The 20,963-nt window shown below is 33.4% G+C and overlaps 1 protein-coding gene across 1 annotated transcript in view; it reads left to right on the top strand.

Annotated features, from left to right (window-relative positions):
• The window catches only part of L (zinc finger protein Lobe), a 125,260-nt gene that overhangs the window by 8,005 nt on the left and 96,292 nt on the right, over nucleotides 1-20,963 (top strand). The window contains exon 2 of the mRNA XM_015511558.2: nucleotides 8,194-8,259. Coding sequence (XP_015367044.2) covers nucleotides 8,194-8,259 — 66 coding nt within the window. The remainder of the gene's footprint in view (nucleotides 1-8,193; nucleotides 8,260-20,963) is intronic.

Here is a 20,963-nt window from a genome sequence, read left to right as displayed (position 1 = left end):
CAAACTATAGGATATCATAATACTATGCATAGTATATGTTTTATATTTAAACATTTTATAATTATTTTTATACCAAGCGTTTGAACTCTGTGACGGTTCACATGTTGTATCTATGATATTATATGCTCAACTATCCGACTTCTGATACAAATTACAATTCACATAGCTATATTATTTTAACAGGTATTCAATGCAAGTTAATAATAGTTAAAAAATAAAAATATTTAGATGAAATTGTGTAGGTATTAAATTAAAAAAAAAATATCAACAATTTTATTTTTCATATTGAGCCAATAGATAAAGAAAAACGGCAATAAATATGACTATATGGAAGTGAAATAATCTTCCGAAAATATTGATATTATAGTATTTCCTAATTAGGTAGACTATATTTCAATTAAAATACCTCAGCCACCATTAAAACATTATTACCGACGAGGAGGATGTTGTTAGATCCAATTAAATAATATACTACATTAGGTGTACCTAATATTATCTAAGATAAATATGAACACGAATAAAAATTACAATTAAGAAAATGACAATATTTGAAGGTGTTTGAAATTTATTAATTTTAATACATAACTTCTATTAAAATTATAACTTTTCATAATTCACATTGAAATTAGTTGAAATTTAAAATGAAAGTGCCTGTAAACTAAACTACAAAAATCTTAAAAATATGAAATTATGACATAAATTTTGTTACCAACTGTTTCTAAAATGTCGGAATTATTTTATTTTTTCATCATTTTGGGTATACGAAAAACCGTAATTTCCCATTTCCGTTAATTGTTATGGATTCCACCTTCTATTAATTAGGTATGTAGATTGCATAAAGTGATAAAACATAAAGTAAAAAATGAAACAAAATGAATGTGATTTGTTGATTCAAATAAATTGCATTCAATTTTTTTATCATCTCAAAAATTCATGTAATGAATAGATGCGAACATATAATTCGAATTGTATCTGCATTTATATGATCAAAAGTGATTCCAAGAAACTTTATTTTTAGAATCGTAATCCGCTTTTGATACAAATTCCGGTGCTTCAAGTTAATATTATATATATATATTTATTAAAAAAGGAATATTTGAAACGTTGGCGAATAGTAGTCACGTGGAAAACTTAAATACTATCCAGATTTTACTGCGCGAATACTTTCAAAGGGGCGTGCATAAATTCAAACATTTTTCGATGCCAATTGACGATCTCAAATATTTCGTTTTAATTAAAATAATATTATTCTATTCAGTATTGGCATTCAAACGGAGTTTGGGTAGAGAATTTCATGAATTTGTGCAAATATCACAGACGTCGATCCATATGAACAAAAGTATATTATATAACTTACAACTTAAATTCGTAAACAGTTTTATGAATATTGTTTAACAACTGAATTATATTATTTTAATCACGTGGAATTAAATTTGACACGTTGTCTTGTATAAATTATCACACATTAAACCATGCAGGGAATTGATTTTTCGGAATATTGTCGTCTTAAACATTTTTTTCCGCCGTAGTATTATCGAATGTGATGCCATCACACTACCAAAGTAAATAGTATTATTATTATAGTGCCGTCGCAAGTGCAATTACGTTTTACGATGGTAATAACAATAATGAATAAATGATAATATAATAACGACGGCCACACCACCTACACTCCCTCCCCAGAGACGGATTTGTCAACACTCGTGTCACTGGTTGACGCCGTTCATGTGCAGGGGGTTGTAATGTATTAATGTGCAGCAGCAGTGTACAACTACTACTGACGCCACTGTCATCGCGCCACGACGGACACACTGTATAATATTATACATAACGTCATCATGTTTGTTATACCATGTACTATATTACTACTTAGGCCCCTCCCTCCCCCAAGTCAAGTTTGCTGCACGAACTCACGCGTCGCTGGATTAATTGGCGTTACTGTTGGAGATATTGGCGCGGGCGCGGCCGATTGGACAAGCACTATATACTGCAGTTAGATGCGGGACGCGACGTGTTAAACTCACCCCCTGCTCCTCTCATCAACTCCATCGACACCTACCCGCCCGCCAACCAAACAACCCGGCCTGGAGAAAATAATCGTACAGTTTGCCGCTGCCTGCGGATAACAAAATGCGATTTGTCCGCGCACGGTGATAAACTACGAGACGCCAGAGGTCCCTCGAGCTATATTGTACAGTGACACGCGATCATTGCCACCCTTGAACAGCACGTCTATTATACTATTCCCGTGTAATACGCGATATTATTCGTTATTATATGTCAAATGACGTATTTATACGTTAGTTACAGTCGCAGTATACATTATGATATATATATATATATATACGTGACACGTGCACACAGCACATTAGATACTATATAACCTATATAGGTATAACCTAATAAAGCAATGATTGCATGTGTGTGTACAAGGTTCATTGGATAGTCACGGATATATCCTGCACATCATATAAATGGAGTCTGGTCAAAACTAGATAGTCATTCACTCACTCACTCGACAAAGTCATCGGCCCTGTTGTGTGGTGGTTAATTCTGTGATTTGTCGGGGGACCTGGTTTACCAGGCGGAATAGGTAACCAGCCTACCACTTTAAGAATCTAAATTGATGTCTAATTATGTAGTTTTTGGTACATTCAGTGTCGGCCTGATATTTAAAGGGTCCTGGATGCATTTCTTCAGAATGGCACCCAAAAATGTAATTTCATAAAAAAAATGCTTATGAGAATTAAAATATTATATTTTTAGTAATATCAGGGCTCCTCCACATAAATACGGCTGGGGGGCACGGATGTGTTCGCGGCCTAGTGGCCATGGCTAGGCCGACACTGGGTACATTATTAATTGGCTATTAATACTTATCACATAATACACTATTTTAGATCGAAATCGGCGATATATTTAGCGTTTTACATTATCGCTTTATGCGGTTTAATGTCTTATTTTAAATTCTGAGCGGAGCGACATTCTGGTCCGCTCAATTTAGTGCTTGAAAAATTCGAACTAATATTTAATTATAGTAATGATTTATAAGCGTTCAAACTACAAATGAGTTAATTAGAGTGACACTAGGGGTACCCGCAGAAAGTTGGCCCATCATAGAATACACGACCGTTCGTCTATACTTTAAACAAGTATAATACCTATATGTCTGTCCGATTTTTAAGTCATCTATATACATTACGCCGATCACCATTACACAGCCCTCACAAAACCCCCTTTTCGGAGGCGCATCAGGGAACTGTGTTGATGTTTTCTGCAGTGATTGTGACACTGTCTCATCGGCCAAATGTTTCGCAAAATCAGTGCCGAATATGACAATCATTTTACACTGCAGTGTTATCTTCGACTTTCGATTACAAACTTGCAGCGTCGATTGCACTCCAATCTCATTTGTACCACTTGTATAGCAATCATAGTCTTCGTACTTTTCGGCGACTTGAAAATTTTTTTTCTCGGCCAATTTGTGTCCCGGGAGTATTATTGATATACGCCTACTGCAGACTTGGACAATATGGACTTAACATCCATCGCCACGCCTCTCGTCGTCGTTCACTCCAATTCGCATCTCGTTCTGACTCTCAAGCGTTTTTGCTTTCTGCGTTTTAACACTTTGAGTCTTTGACATATATTTTGGTCTGAACGTAATGTTGTTCTGCAGCTGACATGTTTCAGGTGTAATCTGGTTAGGTTATATAAAGATTTTGAAAACAGTGTTTACATTTCTTAATGGAGTACGTATATTAAAGTACGATTGGTTTATGTTTGGTTATATTATTTTAAAAATACGTTTTTATATTAATATATATTTCATTACACATCACCACGCTAATAGATCAATTAAAACCTTTTTTTAGATTTAGTTATTGAATCGTTTATTTTACTGTACGCCGTGATATTTGGCTTTGAAATCCCTTATAATTTAAATAATAATGATGTTTGGAATTTATTTTAAGTTAAAAATAATTACAAAATAAATAGGTATCAATAATTATTGGATTAAAAAATAAATAGATTTAAAAACAGCAGGAAATTTCATAGAACAGTGCGATATAATCGATTTATTTTTAAATGCATTAAGTTGATTAGTGATGTCTCTTTTTACCCGTTGCTAAGTCTAAAATCTCAAGCGTCGTATCACGTTGGCTTGTAAAATTTCAAATAATATAAAACTTGTAAATAAATCAGCAACATCCACTCGTACAAAAATACAAAATATATTATTTTGTTAACCATTGTCGATTCGTACATAAAACCAGATGAGTGGTGGACAGGTGGACGTCATGTTTGACACGGAAATTTCGACGAATCGCGGAGGACGCCTCGACACGGTATTTTATTACGGCCCGCGCGTGTTTACGGTCTAATACGAAGTAATACTTTCAATTACGGTTGCGTGAATAATAATTATGGTAATAATGTACAAGTTTATGAAATGTACGCTGCGTCAGCGGTGAGGGTTGGTTCGTGGAAGACGTCGGTTGATATGGAGGGTGTAGAGGTGGGCGCGATAGCCAGTCGTACGTACCCTGCTCACGTATATCGCCGACCGCCGGATCTGTTATTAAGGGCGGCGGAGGCGGCCGCTTTGACTTTCTTAGAATATTCGTTATACGGCTTAAATGCGTTTCGGTTGTAGCACGACTTTGAGTTTATATATATAGTGGGGTGCACACGCGTTTCAATAACCATTGGATCTCGCATCGTAACAATGAAACGCGGTATACTATAGATAACAATTATATTATTAAATTTCGCCGCATACGAAAAATCCTCTATTAAAAAGTCAGCTTTTTTTAGTATACATTATACAATATATTGAACAACGCACGTGTTTGAAAATCCTTATTAGCTATTCTTATTACTGATTATACTTCGCCCGACAAAAAACCTTTGATTCTATAGTATATAACAATACATAATATAGATATTGACTGTGGCGTAATGGAGAGTGCGTACACCTCTCCCACAGATATGCCGTCAATATATATCATTGAATATTTTGTAATAAATGAAAATTGGATTTAACATAGGTACCTAGATATATGTATATTTTATATAAGATTTTTAATATTCTTTTCTCTCAAACTATTGCGTAAAGTACCTGCATTTATTTCACGGCTCTCCCGTTTTATAATAATAACGTTTTGTGGGTTATTAAAAAAACCCGATAGTATTTTTTCATGGATTATGATTACAGGATTATCATCACATAATTTCGGTAAATAAATTATATTGCTTCCCCCTTCACGCTATAGTTTTTTTACCCAGTTATACCGTACCATGGTGGTAGAACTGAAGAGGATTTTAAGGTAATACACCGCATACATAGAATGTCTTACCGATTCTAATACATCGATATGCCACGCCTCCACGCTCGAAAGGTCATGTTAAGTCCACTATGTGATTAGATTAAAAATAGAAAATATATTTATATAAAACACGTATACAACATATTATTATATAGCGATGGACGCGTCACTGGCCATTGAATTATTGAAGACTGAATTGTAGGCGTCACAGTACATATTATAACGATAGGTACACAGACGATATCTCACGTGAAATGTGCCAACCGTGCGAGCTATTCGCACTATTCGCAGTACTCGTATAATAATATGTAATATTGTGGCGTTTCGGATAATTACTCTTGAAACGCATTTGTCCATTAGGTACATATATGAAGTGCTCACCTATGTGACGCAAAATGCAGTTCGAGTAGGAATAAATCTCACGACAGGCAGAAAAATATTTTATTCAGCTGTGACGACGATGACAGGATGATACGTGGAATTGGAATTATCCGAGGGCTTAATGCACTCGTATAGTATACCCAGGGCGGTTTTGCAGGATATATTAGCATTATATAGCTGGTGCGCGACGCGCATAATATGGAGTACAAGTTTTTCGGAAACAACGCACTCGCTGGCGTTGCTAGCATTATGCGTTGTGTTATTATCATTATTATTATTGTACCTGCAGCCATTAGGATAAAATATTCGACAAGTAAATGATCGTTTTGATGGGATACATTGCATTGCACTTATGCACACCGCGTGCAATAGTCGCGATCGAAATCCCATCGCAGTTATTCCCATTTGGATTAAAATAATACCATTTTATCCCCGAGGTACACGAGCCATCGTATTATGATTATTGTTAGGTAGGTAATAAAAAATTCATCTACGACAAAATAATGCGTGCATTTTCGCCATTCCACCTATATACTTTTAATATTGATTGACTTGAAATGTTCGTCTTCACACAAGATTAGGTTATAATATATATCGGTGTATTATAATGTTTATGGTTTGCGACTGTGTTATAAGAAATTATAAATTAATAAATAGGTACAATGGTTATTGGTTTATAAAAATTTGATAATATTTTATGGTCATTAAATCAATTATTGAGCTAGTGGCGATGTAATGTAGCGTGTAATGTAATGTGGCGAATCATGTTGGACGTAGGGCGGTGGGTTTCCCGTCGACGATGTGGAAGACGAGAATACAATACGTTGAATTATGTCATCGTAAATTCGTAACCGTAAGAACCGTAGGTTAATAATACGTATACTGGCAACCATCATAATATATTTTTTTATCATAATTTGACGTAGTGCAAATAGGTATCTATATAAAACGACATGTTAAATCTATAAATATACAATGCAGTAAATATAATGCATGTTGGTTAAATTAAATTCGACTTTTGTACAGATATAAACAATACTCACTCATTCATCGTTACAGTGACCAAATTAATAGATAATAAAAATATTGTATTCAAATTTAACAAATTAGGACTGTGCATTATAGTGTACCGAATTATGACGGGTTTCACTAGATTCGAAAAAATAATATAAATTAAATAAGTTATGTGTAACATTATTATTATGTGGTGAACTGTAAATAAATTAAAATGTTATACTTCATTCGTATTTTAGTGACCGTTCAATAGTACGTTATTTTTGAACGAAAAACGCCGTAAATAATGTATATTTTGATGACCTTTAAGCGGTCATAAAATCACTTCTACTCTATCATAGTATTTTCAAGACATCGTAAAGATACCACTATTTAGAAAATGTTAAGTTGACATTTCATTGAATCGAAATATGTACGGGTAGGTACTATATAACTATAGGATATATATATTTTTGATTTTAAGTTTAAAGTTTAAATGAGAATACTTTAAGAATATTTTAGTTTTAATTACTAATTAATATAGAGGAACAAAACATATTGTCTGAAATAGAAGTACCATGCTTGAAATTTAAACTTATATTTGTCATACCTACTCATATAATTTAACGAATTAATATATTTAGAAGTTATGGTTTATTAAAAATAAATTAAAATATTAAATTGATTAAGTTTTATATGACATGTACCCTGGAAAATGTACTGTTTATATTTCAAATTAAGTTTAAAAAAAATATTTAATTCCGTAACTAAAGGTTGATGAAATTATGATATTATATTAGTACTGGATAAATAGTTAAATGACTTTTAATATTATAAGTATTAAAGTATCTATAGGTATGTGACTATTTGTATAATTGGTGAAATTATGTAATTATCAATAGTCCATATGGATATTTAAATTTTTTTAATAATAAAAAACGATTGTACAGTAATTAGTTTATAATAATTAATTATTATAATAATCATAATAGTTGTAATTGATGAATGATAATAGAATACGAATATGATAATGAGAGTATTAAAAGGTAAGAATGTGCCTATTGGTTCGGCTAAATAATTGATCATGTTAACAGTTTATCAGTTTTATTAGTTTAAAAAATGAGTCATAATTCTTAAACAAACGTTTAATGAAATTAATTTTAATAATTTTGCTCTTTTGTTTTATGTACAAATTTAAGTCAAATCTTTTAATAAGATTTTTGGAATTGAGTAGACATGGATCTATTAAAATGTATTACTTTGATAGTTAATATTTTTTATATATTTATTTGGTGCAGGACACGTAATATAGTCTCGTGTTAGATATACAACTATTTTTTGATGTTTTTCTCTTGCATAATAATATTTTATATACATATCTTATAGTGTTGTCGTGTTGAGATGATCGACAAGTCTGAAATAATATTTTCGTATTAATAACACACGCGTAATATATATTTCATATTTGTATATATTTTATGTTTTGTAGATGGAAATCTTGACGCGGAAGACGTATTTGACGACGAAGACCTCGTGCCTCCACTATCTCCTACAGGTGAGTGAAAATGAAAAAATAAGGATAATAATAATATAAGGAATTTAAAAAAAAATCATAAAAACATCGATTTTCCACCCTCTTTTTAGGTGTTTGTGCATAATATAAACGTATGCACAAGCACGCACGCACGCACACACACACGCGCGTCGTTTTCTCTTCTATTTTCGTCGGTAGGTCATAGGTATATGCACGTGTATTACATGTACATGTATATATATATATATATATATATATAGGTTTTCGTCCCAGCAGCACATATATGTGAATAAAATCCCAGGATTTTCGAGTCGCTCCCGCAGGTGCCAGGGGGATTTTCGGTGTCCCTGGGGGACGGCCGTAACGAAGAAACGAGGTGCAGGATAACCCCTTTTGCAATTTCCACTACTGCACGCCACATCCACCGTGAGCCTGACACGACGACGCGAGGTTACGTTTCAACTAAATTGGCCGCTTTTCACGCGGTATTTCCATGGTTCATATACGTGTTTCATTATGCCAATGGGAACGGTTTTGTTCTCTCCATCCTTTCGCATTCCCCACCATCAATGCTTAACCATCTCACCTACACTCACCATGAGCAAACTCCCAGACTATTTCTTTCTCAGGTGCCTCATCTCTTCTCTTATTATATTTTGCAGCCTGTCCATTTGGCTCTTTCAACTGTACACGCTCACACACTTATTTCACTAGTTTTCTTTCTCTTATTTATTTTTTACGTACTCTATCATTCTTTCTATCTATTTTCACGATTTTTTTCGTTTTACTGGTATATGTTATAAAGGTTTACTGAAAGTACAGTAAAAAAAAAAAAAAGAAAACATCATATCCATTAAAATTCCATTTAAACGATTTTCATAATATTTTTTCTATCGTTTATAATGGAAGAGAAAAATATGTGTATATATATCAAGACCTGGTGTAATATTATCTTTGAATGATGTATATGTATAATATATACAAGTTTATACATAAATATATATATATATAACGAGTGGCAGAGATAGAGTGGTAAAGGCCAAAGAGAGAGATAGAGTGATAAAGTGAGTGTCAGTGAGTGGGAGTAAGAGTGCAAGAGTGATAGAGAGAGAGAGAGGCCAGAGAGAGATGCCATTTCAATTACAGCGCGAAGAGATAAGAAGAAAAAGAGGGAAAAAACCATCGGTATGGCGTAGCGGGATAGAGAAACTTACCTTTTATTCGAGGGGGTTATGGTTCTCGAGGGGTTTGCCGACTAATCAGAGTTTTTCTTGTGCGCGTTTTCTCTTTTTCCCGGGTACCCTCACGGCACATGCAGCAGTAGCGTAAAACGACTCGACGGCGGGCAAGTCAATATTAGGTATGCGCCTTGTGGTATCCCCCCGGGGCATCGTGCCCCGCTTTCGGCGCCTGATTAATTGCATTCTACAGACTCGAAAAACAAGTTTTATGCCCTCTTCACCCCTTTCATCATGAAATCTATTATGGTTTTAAATATATTTGTGTGGTTGTTATAAACGTTTTTCTCAGTCTTTGGACGTTGAATAGTGTTTGTTTGGTTTGACTCCAAATGTCTGGTTTATTTGGTTTTTCAATATAAAAATTAAATAAGCAAATCAATTAAATACGTTGACAATTTAAATGTTTAGTGATACTTATGTCGATAAAACATAAGACCCTTGCCTTAATACCTAATATCTCAAGATTTATAATTATTTTTAAAAATGTCACAAATGTAAATATGATATAGTATACAACAGACTGCAGTTCCACAGTGGTAGTTTATTTAACGTAATACGTATTATACGAAAATTCAGTATTCAAAAAAATAAAATAAAATAAAAATACGTTTTAAAAACATTATAAATAAAGTATTTTATACGATGAAATATCTATGAATTTTAAAATGTATATATACTACTATAATATTTTAGTTTTATAACACAAAGTTTGGAGATTTTTCTAAAAACAAATCACAAATAAATTTGATGTATATTTATTTTATAATTAATAATAATATCGAGAGACGTAAATGATGCGGTACACGAAACATTCATATTTTAGAGGCAACTAAAATTAAAATAATTTGAAACGTACACTGTAGAAGCAGATTGTATATCTTTAATAATAAAGCATTGTGGTGAACTTAAATGCCTTTTTGGCCGTACAAGGAAACGGAAAGATTATCCACACGTAATTTAAAACGAAGAAGGTAGGAGAAGTTGAGCGAGGTGACTCCGCTTATTCCACAACAGTAATTTGTCATGCCTGAATGCGTTGAAGCCATCAGGGATCATTGCTGTCACCGATCTCTCGTAGTCGCGTCAGCTGTTTTCTGATATACACGATTTTTGTTTTATTATATTTTATTAGTAAATTAATCTTGAAAATTTCATAAATAAAAATTGTATAAGTATTATTTGATGTCTGCACGGTAATTAAACAACCATTTCCGAGTTAATCATCAAATATCAATAATACTTGCATGTGTGATATTGAATTCGGATATGAATCGCTAACAGTATAACAACTAAATTTACATTAAACTATTTTTTTTTTATAAAATTCTATTTTTAATTGTTTTCGTAGTCAATTGATATCAGATTACTTAAATAAATATAATTGTATTACATAACAAGTATATTATACGTGGCAACGCGAGTAAATAATTTTAAATTGCATATGTTTGATGAGATAATAGGTAACATTTTCAAGCATTCATATTATTGAATCTGGTGATATTATTTCACAATATTTATCAATTAATTAAATTAAATTAATATTTATTGTATGTTACATAATTTAATAAATTATATAGCTTTAATATACCTATATAGGATTAGCCGGTCCGACATATTGTACCTATAGGTTTCTGAAGCCTTGATCATTAAAATATAACATTGATCAGTTTTTTATAACTGTTTATTGTATTTCGTTTACTTACTCAACATATTTTATAGCATGACAGCGTAACAATAACACACCTATACAGTACTAAGTCATTTAATATTAATACAATTATAGTAACGCGGCGCATTGGTTAGGCAATTTAGGTACATGCACTATACTTTTATGAGTTTATGATCCTGGTATTTTATAAGAATAGTAGTTGTTGTACGTACATCAAAGTGAATAAGTGTAATTAAGGTTAAATTAGTTTATATGTATATATCATAATGTAATTTATAACAACTAAATGCAATTTTAGGTAGTAACCGGTGAAGTATAGTTTGTATTTTAATATATTTTTTTTTTATTTGGAATAAGCCGAGTATTTTGATAGTAGTTATTATTTTTAACAGAAAAACTGCAATATATTATCATTATTAAAATACTTTTTTCCAATAAACTATTTATTTTATTTTGTTTTTTAAATTTATTAATGTAATTGTTTCAATACACCAAGTATTTGTACAATGCTTTTACAATATTATAAAATTAATTAATTAATTACAGTTTACAAATAAGTTTACGGATACATCTTAGCTTAATTATGAGTCTGGATTTCAACTGCTTCAAGCAAAACATCTTATTGTAGCCGTGGTAGCTTTAGTCTGCGGTTTGGTTCTTTTCTCAATGTTGAAGTGGAGGGCACCTTCTATTGTTTCTAGTTTCGAATGAAGTTTTTTAATTGTTCATTGATCCAAGTAGTTAAGTATTCCAGTGCCGTTGTTTGTTTCGCATAAGGCCTTAAGAGCTATTCTAGGAAATTTGTTTTGTATCATTTGTAATTTTTTAATTTTTGTTGGGAATGCGGTTGCCCATATTGGTCATGCATATGTAATTAATGGTCTAATTATTGATGCCTATATTATAAGAGAGCATTTAACCTGAAATGTTGAACTTAACTGTTTATTAGAACGAATGAAATACCTGACAATTAATTGTATTAGAATATTGGATATTTTCATTAAATAGTGTTTATACTATAACTATAATAGAACTATACAAGCTTAATACAATATTTGTTCGGATTTTTAGTAATTACATAAATTACAGTAAAGTAAAATAGTTGAATATTATAATAAGTATATATGATAAATACTAATAGTACTATACAATAAAAGGAATAGATGTTAATGTTGGTCAAGTATAATTGCATGATGGTACGAGATAAATTATGATAACCATAAGAAAGTTTAGAACCAAATACAGAAAAGGTTGGTTCTAAAAGAATTGTAAGTATGAAACATACATATAGATTATAAATACTATTATAATTTATGGTGATGTGACAGTATATAATATATATATATGGATGACAAAAATGAATAGAATTTCAATATTTAGAATAAAAAACATGAATATAGAATTAATTTAATTTCAACTATAATTAAATCTTATACTTGTTATGTAAGTATATCAATTGATATTGATATAGATATAACAAAAATCGATTTATGATTAAAAACATGTGTTTATAGTTGGGGAAACATATAGTAAAATAAAGAAGTACCTATGTATTTAATTGAGTACAAATGGAAAATAAATTTGAGACGATTTTTAAGATTTTCATAAGTGAAATTTATATTTGAAGATTGGCTTGTGGCTTAGATAGTGATACTGATAACGTATGTATGATCAATTGATAAAACATCCATAATTATTATGATAAATGTTTGATTATAGAATCGTCGCAATCCGTCGGTAGTTCAATATAATTCGATATGTTATTATCTTCCAGGATGTATGCAATAATAAACCAGCACGTCTAATTCGACCAGACGTTCGTATAAATACGGAATACCGTTCGTTGGAAATCACACAATTATAATATTACAACCGTAAAGCATATGGAAGAAAGCATAACAATATTCACGCGTGACGACAACATACATATTATATAGTTTGTGTATGTATAGTACCTATATATTTTACTACGATGGTATACGAATTTTATTTAAAAGTCAAAAAAACACACATACGCCTTGGAACGTATAATAAATATACCATAGGTAGCAGATGTATAGGTACATTATATTATACATAATATGGCATGCGCGGTTTTCAATTAGTCGATGTCGGGGAATCAACTCGTTTCGCATGCACTCGACGTTGTTATGATAAGCCCTTCGTCGGGCGGTGGTGGCGTCTGAAAAAAATAAAAGCACCGAGCTTCCGCTTGCGGCAGATATCCTCTCGAGTGACGTAGACGGCGGTGCCGACGGTGGAGAGGCGAGTCAGACCAGTCGCAGGGGGTGAGTGGGCTCGGGTGCGCGGCGTTGTCGGTGTACGAGTGTTTGGGCGGGGGCGGCTGGGCTCGGGTTCGACCGGTGCGAATTCAGAGTTCCGGTGGCAGCGGTGGTGGATGTCGGTCGCGGTGGGAAAATGGTGAGGGGCGGGCAGATAAGCCGAGAGGCCGCCGGCCACCTGGGATTGCCGGCAACTCCATCAGAGTGGCTTAGCGAGGCGCAGCAATTTCCCCAGAGTAACGCTCGCGCTTTCGCCCCCCCCCCCCCACTTCACCACCACTGCAGCCGTCACTAAACCCCTCTTACCCCTCTCGTCCAACACACACTCGCACACACACTCGCACACACACTCGCACACACACACGCACACGCATATATACATACGCATTCTCTCGTACACACACACGCACGCGCGCAAGCACCTATACGCAAAAGCCGCTGCTTGTCACTCGCTCGCATCCTATACGGTTCGCAACTCCTGAAACCACTAGGAGAATTGATGAGTCCTACACGCACACTGCACCGCCTGTACATTACCGGATTTCACCCTGCATGCACCGGTGCAGCTTTTGTCGGCAAGGGTCAGACGTGTGCGCTACATAGTATGCATGATGTGTACGGCGCGATCGCCACATACATATGCGCCTGCCTAACATATATGCACTTATTGGTATGATATGCTCATCCGTACGTTTAACTTGGTTGGATAGGTACACATCGCGGTACAATATTCGTGGTCCGGACGATTTGGCGAAAAACTAGTTCGCGTTCCCTTCCGGCCCAACACCAATGACGGGCGCGAGCAGCTGTTTACGCGCGTCTTGCCGAAACCATTAATGGCATCCCGCGCGTACTGTATATACGTATATTCTTTACAATACGACATTAACGCACGTTTATCGGTATAAATAAAATAAAATAATGGATATACCTCTACGTATTTTGAACGGTATAATAATATTTCTATATACATACACGTACGAGGAGACCGCAGTGCGTCGGGCGGTAAAGTCGGATTGCGGTGGCAGAGTCGGGTAGTCAGCGTGCGGGGTGGTCGTCGAACGGCCTCCGGGGTGCCGTTCGCGTATAGAGGTAACCTTCGGAAAACGGTAGCTCGCTGACATATTAGTCTACGGGGGATACGCGTGTGCAACCCCGCAGCCAGTAGGGTGGGGGGGGGGCGGTAGAGAGCGCACATCATACTGTCGCCTCCCAGAGGTACCTGCGCTTACCTCTCCATACCTTCCTCACCTCGCCGCCGTCTTCCTTATAGTCTTTCTCCCGTTCGAGCACAGCATATAAATATACATATATATATATATATATTATATAGCACGTTATTGTTGTTATCTCGCGTGCACATGGCTTTTGTTTACCGGCTGAACGCCCGAAGGCGTCGAACGTCTCTTGGGACATACCGGCAAGTTTGCATTTTAAAACTACTCCCGGGAGCACTTCTTTCCCGCCGCGCGGTGCCCTACGAGTTGTATGTGCGCGTCTTGTGTGGGCCAGTGTGTGTGTGCGTACCATCGCGCACGCGCATATTTATACGCGAAATGTAATTTATATACGCGTACACAAAGGTGGTCGTAAAATAATCGTCGACGACGGCACGGTTTAGATTTTAGTCGTGTTAGCAAAAATTGACAGCATGAACAACTGAGTTTTTTTTAAGGGCGCGAGCGGAGGTGGTGGTTAGTGTATGAAGATATAAGATAGTTCTTAAAGAACACCTTTGAAAGATAGTTGGTGGTCATCCGTAATCTCAAAAATCATATTTTATCATTGCAGTGCTTCAACCAAGTTAGTGGTTAGAGACAGTTGGCTTAAAATAGAGATTAAAAATAATAAATATTACGTATAGAGCCGTATGATATTTTAAGTAGTGAAATAAATGTAGGTATTATACACGACAGTAATTAATATGAGTTTTTGAATATATGGTTCACGAACGTCGATGGCGATATTATATGACATTACGTGATCGTCCTCCAAGACGCACCCACCAAACAGCTTTGGCCTATATTACACTCTTCAAATAGCTTCGTGTCTAAACTTATATTTGTACACAATTACTAAACTACCTTATGAAAAATGTTAAGTAATTTATTCAAATTTTAAAATATTAAAATAAATTAACTCTATAGCTAATTCGCTATCTGTCGGATATTAAAATATAAAAATATAAATTATTACATTGTAAATAAATTATAATCATCGCGTATCTCGAATATGATTCCACAAACTGCAATATTTAAATGAAACACAATTATTAACGGTGATACTCCACAGATAACGAGACACTCCGTTTAATGTATACATATATTACGAGATGGTTACGTTACTAATGTATTCATTTGTAGCGCAAAACTATCAACATTCCCGTACTAACATATTATTAATTGATGACGGGAATTTTGACAGAGAATTGATTTTGTGTTTTTCTCGTCGGTTATTTATGTCACAGTTGTACGCGCATTACACCTACGTACGGCAGGAAACGAAATACTTATATGCGCAGGTATATGCATTTAGTAAATATGCGTATTAAGAGATATTTTACTATATAAATTACAACGGTAGGCCTGCCCTGCCACCACACCGGAATTAGTGGATTATGCACCCACCGATGTTACCTATATACAACATTATGCTCCGTAAATCATACCTATACGGTTGACAGCAAATTACGAACGTTTATTCACGAGTAGGTACGTCGTCGATCTGTGACAGGTGGGTCGAGTGCTTAGGCGCGCGCGTATACGTCATGGTTGAAGGTGGTTTGTACGTAATATACCCGGTATATACCTTTATAAGCACCGACATCGTTGCCCAAATGGTCCGAACTGGCAAGATTTGATTGATATATATTTTGCACATCGATCATTACGTATTTTATCACCCTGCAGTGCGGGTGTGCCGCATACAGCACGCGTTGTATTGAGTGCCTTTTGCGTATATTTAAGCACCTGCGCAGGAGTTGACGTCTGCTTAATATTATAATGCATATAGTAATATGCGCGAACACTTTGCGTTTGAAAAAAGTTATTTTGATGAAAAATATTACGTTGTATTACTATATAATATTCGTATAAAATATCCGGAATAAAATAGGATAGTTGCGTTTATTAATATCGATGTCGATGCAAATGAAAATACTTGTATAACTCATGCCTCGTGCACACCAACGTACATTATATATGATTATATATATATTATATATAATATATATATATGTACATTATATTGCGGTGGTATTTGTATGAACACCCATAGGATGCAAACAAGTAACATTAATCACGTCGAATCGTTATATATTTTTTTTTCCATAATAAAAATGGATTAAAAACAAAATCAGTTGCTACAAGTGTAATCAGATTGAAATAGTTAGGTAGCATACACAAATACAATAGGAATTTAAATACTTTATAACTAGTGTTGCTGGCGTGAATTCAAAAAAAAAGTTTCAATAATCGTCAGCATACTTATGTTTATGAAAATAACATAAATTATTTTATTTTTTATGTACAAATTTTGAAATCCATCACAAAACTAATAAAATACAGTTAATAGACGTGTTGTATAATATAAGTTAGTTCATAATATATAATATGGTATACCATATTATTAAAGTATGTCTATAAAAACTAATTACATAACTAAACATCATCTGGTGGATGATATGAGTAAATTTAAATTTTTTTTTATAACGACAGAGAATTTAAGGTTGCTTGCACGAGACAAGACTGCATTCTAAACATATTTGTGTGTTGTATGTAAATAATAGTAATAATATTAATATATAACATGACTGTGCATTCATGCGGTGACACGACAGTTGAAAATTATTGTTGTTAGACTTTGGTCTTTGAGTTATGTATGTTGGAATTGCTATTTTTTTCTCAAGATAATACACCGGAACATTTGGTAAATATCAAGTTAATTTTGATAAATCGATAATGTTATTATAAATACTTGTGAACACTTTGATAATAGATACCTAATATAATATGTAGGCAAATAATAGTTTTAATTAAGTCAATTGCTGTGGTAGTACAATATATGTTTCTCAATATTCATATTATTATCAAGTAATATGATGCTGCCGATGCAGGCGGCCACAAAGAGAGTAACGACTAGTGAGATACCTAGCATTCGCAGTAAACAGCAGTTACGCTGAGTTCGACTTAAGAGGGAAGCCATTGCCATACCTGTGTATCGTTTTCAATTTTCAAACTCATGACATCGCACACTGTACGTTCAAAATAATCAATTTTTCTTTAACCTAACTTATACATTTTAAAGGTAAGATTATTATCTAGGTCATTTTGAACCATTTTATTGATGTTTTAAAATGTGTACAGTTTTAAAAAGCACAATAAGACTTGCTACATATTTAAAATAGGTCAATACATTTCTCCGAGATGTTCTAAAAAAACAATTTCATCTTTATAATAGGTCAACTCACAATCATTTTAAAAGTAACAGAATAAAATGGATTACTGTGAATGTACACGTTTGCTATATTTGTAAGACAGAGACCACACATGCGACGTAGCGTCCCTTGAGATAGTATAACAATATTAGATTTTAGATTTTTACCGGAGTGTCTGAATCAGGCATATCTATTGGTTTTATATGTTATGTATTTAGTCATCATTCGAGTTGCCTTCTTGTTTTTGAGGAAATCGTCATAGTCGTTATAAAGTTAATCTATAATTTGATCAATTTTGAATTTTGAACGAATTAGAGTCACTCTGTTTTGTGTAATATTAGCTATAATAATAGCTATTATTATAGCTAATTATAATATTGTAAAAGAGCTTATCAAAGTCTCATTGATTTTTACTACTTTGCGGACATTTTTTTTAGTACTGGCATGACACGATACTTATCATTCAAAAGTATGTTCAATAGAACGTATATTGTTAATTCACTACATTACACATTATGTTGAACATAAATGGATATTTTATACTTGCACATTGTTATATAATTTTAGGTACAGCTCTATTGATATGTATATATTATATTCGAAACAAAACCTTGGAGAAAAGAATAATTTTTTTTTTTTATTAAACAACTATCCACGGCGTCTATGGCCATTGGATGTAACAGTACATTATCTATATTAGTATATTTACATATTACATTAATATTTAAAAAGATATACAAAGTAATTTAGTATTTAAAACAAGACAAAGTAGTAATAATTAGGAGTTAAGTGATTAGTATTATTTACAATTTACAGTTTGTTTATAAGATTCGTTTGTTTGAGAAATTGTATGATCTTGTGTATATTGTTGGGGTCCGGGTTGAGTGCTTCAGCGAGGTGGTTGGATATTTGATATAGCCTTCTTTCTTTGTCGTATATTCTGCATTCGGTTAAGATGTGTTTCACAGTAAGGAGTGTTCCGCAACATAAAGAATAATTTATTTTACTCAAATATATTATATTGTCTAAGTACAATATGATTAATTGCCATAACAACAAATTACCTAATAAATGTATATTAAAATTATTTTTACAACAAAATATTTCGTTTTTTTTTTTCTAGGGAACACTGAAAATTAAAATGTATCTAAAGGAATTATTAAATCATAAAATCATGACGATATTATGAATTCAACTAATGAAAAAATATAGAATTTACATCGTACATGTACAATTTATAGACACTAACTTGAACTAATAAAAACGTTATACGAATATGAGTTTACAATTGAATACCTATACGGCTATACACCATCAATTCGAATGTATTTATATAAATGTTACTACAAGTAAATCATTGTTGTTGAGCTTGCAAGATTTTGCTTTTACGTCGACGTTGATAAAAGATCTATGAAATAAATTAAATAAACTATAAACTTATATTTATGAGATTTAACTCATTTTATGTACATAAAAAAAAAAAACGTAATTTACGTTTCGCAATACCGTTTGATTATGGTATGGAAAAAAAAACGTTGATCCACGATAGTCGGCGTCGTCGGTAAAAACGAATACTTGGTTTACCACGACTATGTATAGAATTCTATCAGATGTTATTGCGGTCCACGTTAATAACGAATTATTAGGTATTAACGTGAGGTTTTTTTCCCCCAGTTTCTCTTTGTTTTCAATATCTTCTGTGCATGTGCATTATGTACAAAGTGCAAGTATATGACAGATGGGGATGGTACAATAATATTCTTGACCAATATATAGTATCACAATTCGGGTAAACAGAAAATGCATAATAGTACCTAGGTAGTGACATTCTGCGGCAAAGTGCATGTACTGCAGACGGTGGTGGTATGGCACTATGGCAGCAACGGATAATTCAATAATATTAACCGATAAATTATATTATTATATATTATATAAACTAGCAGGTATCACAATTATCATTCGAGAAAACGAGCAAAATAATAGTAGTGACATTCTGGTGTAAATGATAGTGTTCACTATTATTATTATCGGTATTATCATTATCGCCATCCCGCCTTAGGTATAATAATGCATCATCATAGGAAAAAATAATGAAACCTGCACCGCGTGCACTATAGACGTGCACTGTTCAGCATTTCAGTACCATGCAATTACCGGTGGATTCCTTGTATCGGGACGTCTGCGACTGCAATTTTCCGTATGGACGTACTACACCGTTTGCAGTACACATACTTTTATTATTATCATCATTATTATTATTATATTGTTTAGGTAAGACTGGCGTAAGAGCAATCGTACGAAGAACGCGCGACCGACCGATCAACTTAAACCCGTCCACCATCGCACAGCAGCGGGGTGTATGAAATTAAATTATCGGATATGCCGTTATTCGTGCAAATACCTTTATAATATAATATAAATGATTTTATTATATTATATCACTAGACCGTATTATTAGTATACTTTCTTTTTTTTTATTCTCGCGAAAACAACGTAGTGCAAACATAGGTATTACGTTGTTGATGTATTATATTATACTGCAGGATGTCTCATTTTGTCACTTGCCGCTTGTTTGCTCACGCAATAAAGTTTTGTTGTTGTAAATAATAATAATCATAAAGATAGGTATTAATAACTATCACATCGAAGATCGACTTAACTGTTTCAATTGTCACTATATATCTTATAATTTTTTTCAACTCGAAATATTAATAATAGTAAAAAAATAAAATTTTATAATAATATTGCAGTCTTCGCGTCCATTGTTTGTCCAAACCGGTCGAGGTAACCAATTCATAGCGCTGTAGTTAATGTAAAATATATTTTAAACAAACATTAATAATTATGAATTCACATTATGAATGCGATTGGCAACACACGAGTTTTAAAGCATAAGCGAGAGGCGAGTATAGTAGAATGTCTCTATACATGTTGAAGGCTGGTGTGGGCATATGTGTGTGGGGATAAACAGTGTGGCGAGAGTCTGCACTATGTGTGCTCGTATTATATATAGGTATATAAATATATATATACGAGTACTACCAAAGGGTTCGGTGAGGAAGGGGGGGGATTAAACCCTCTCCGGTATATCGACGCAC

This window comes from Diuraphis noxia, unplaced genomic scaffold, assembly GCF_037042655.1.
Source record: "Diuraphis noxia isolate RWA-SAM2 unplaced genomic scaffold, SU_Dnox_SAM2 contig0002, whole genome shotgun sequence".
Classification (NCBI taxonomy): domain Eukaryota; kingdom Metazoa; phylum Arthropoda; class Insecta; order Hemiptera; family Aphididae; genus Diuraphis; species Diuraphis noxia.
Note: the sequence above shows the minus strand (reverse complement) of the source record. Positions and strands in the feature narration are given on the sequence as shown.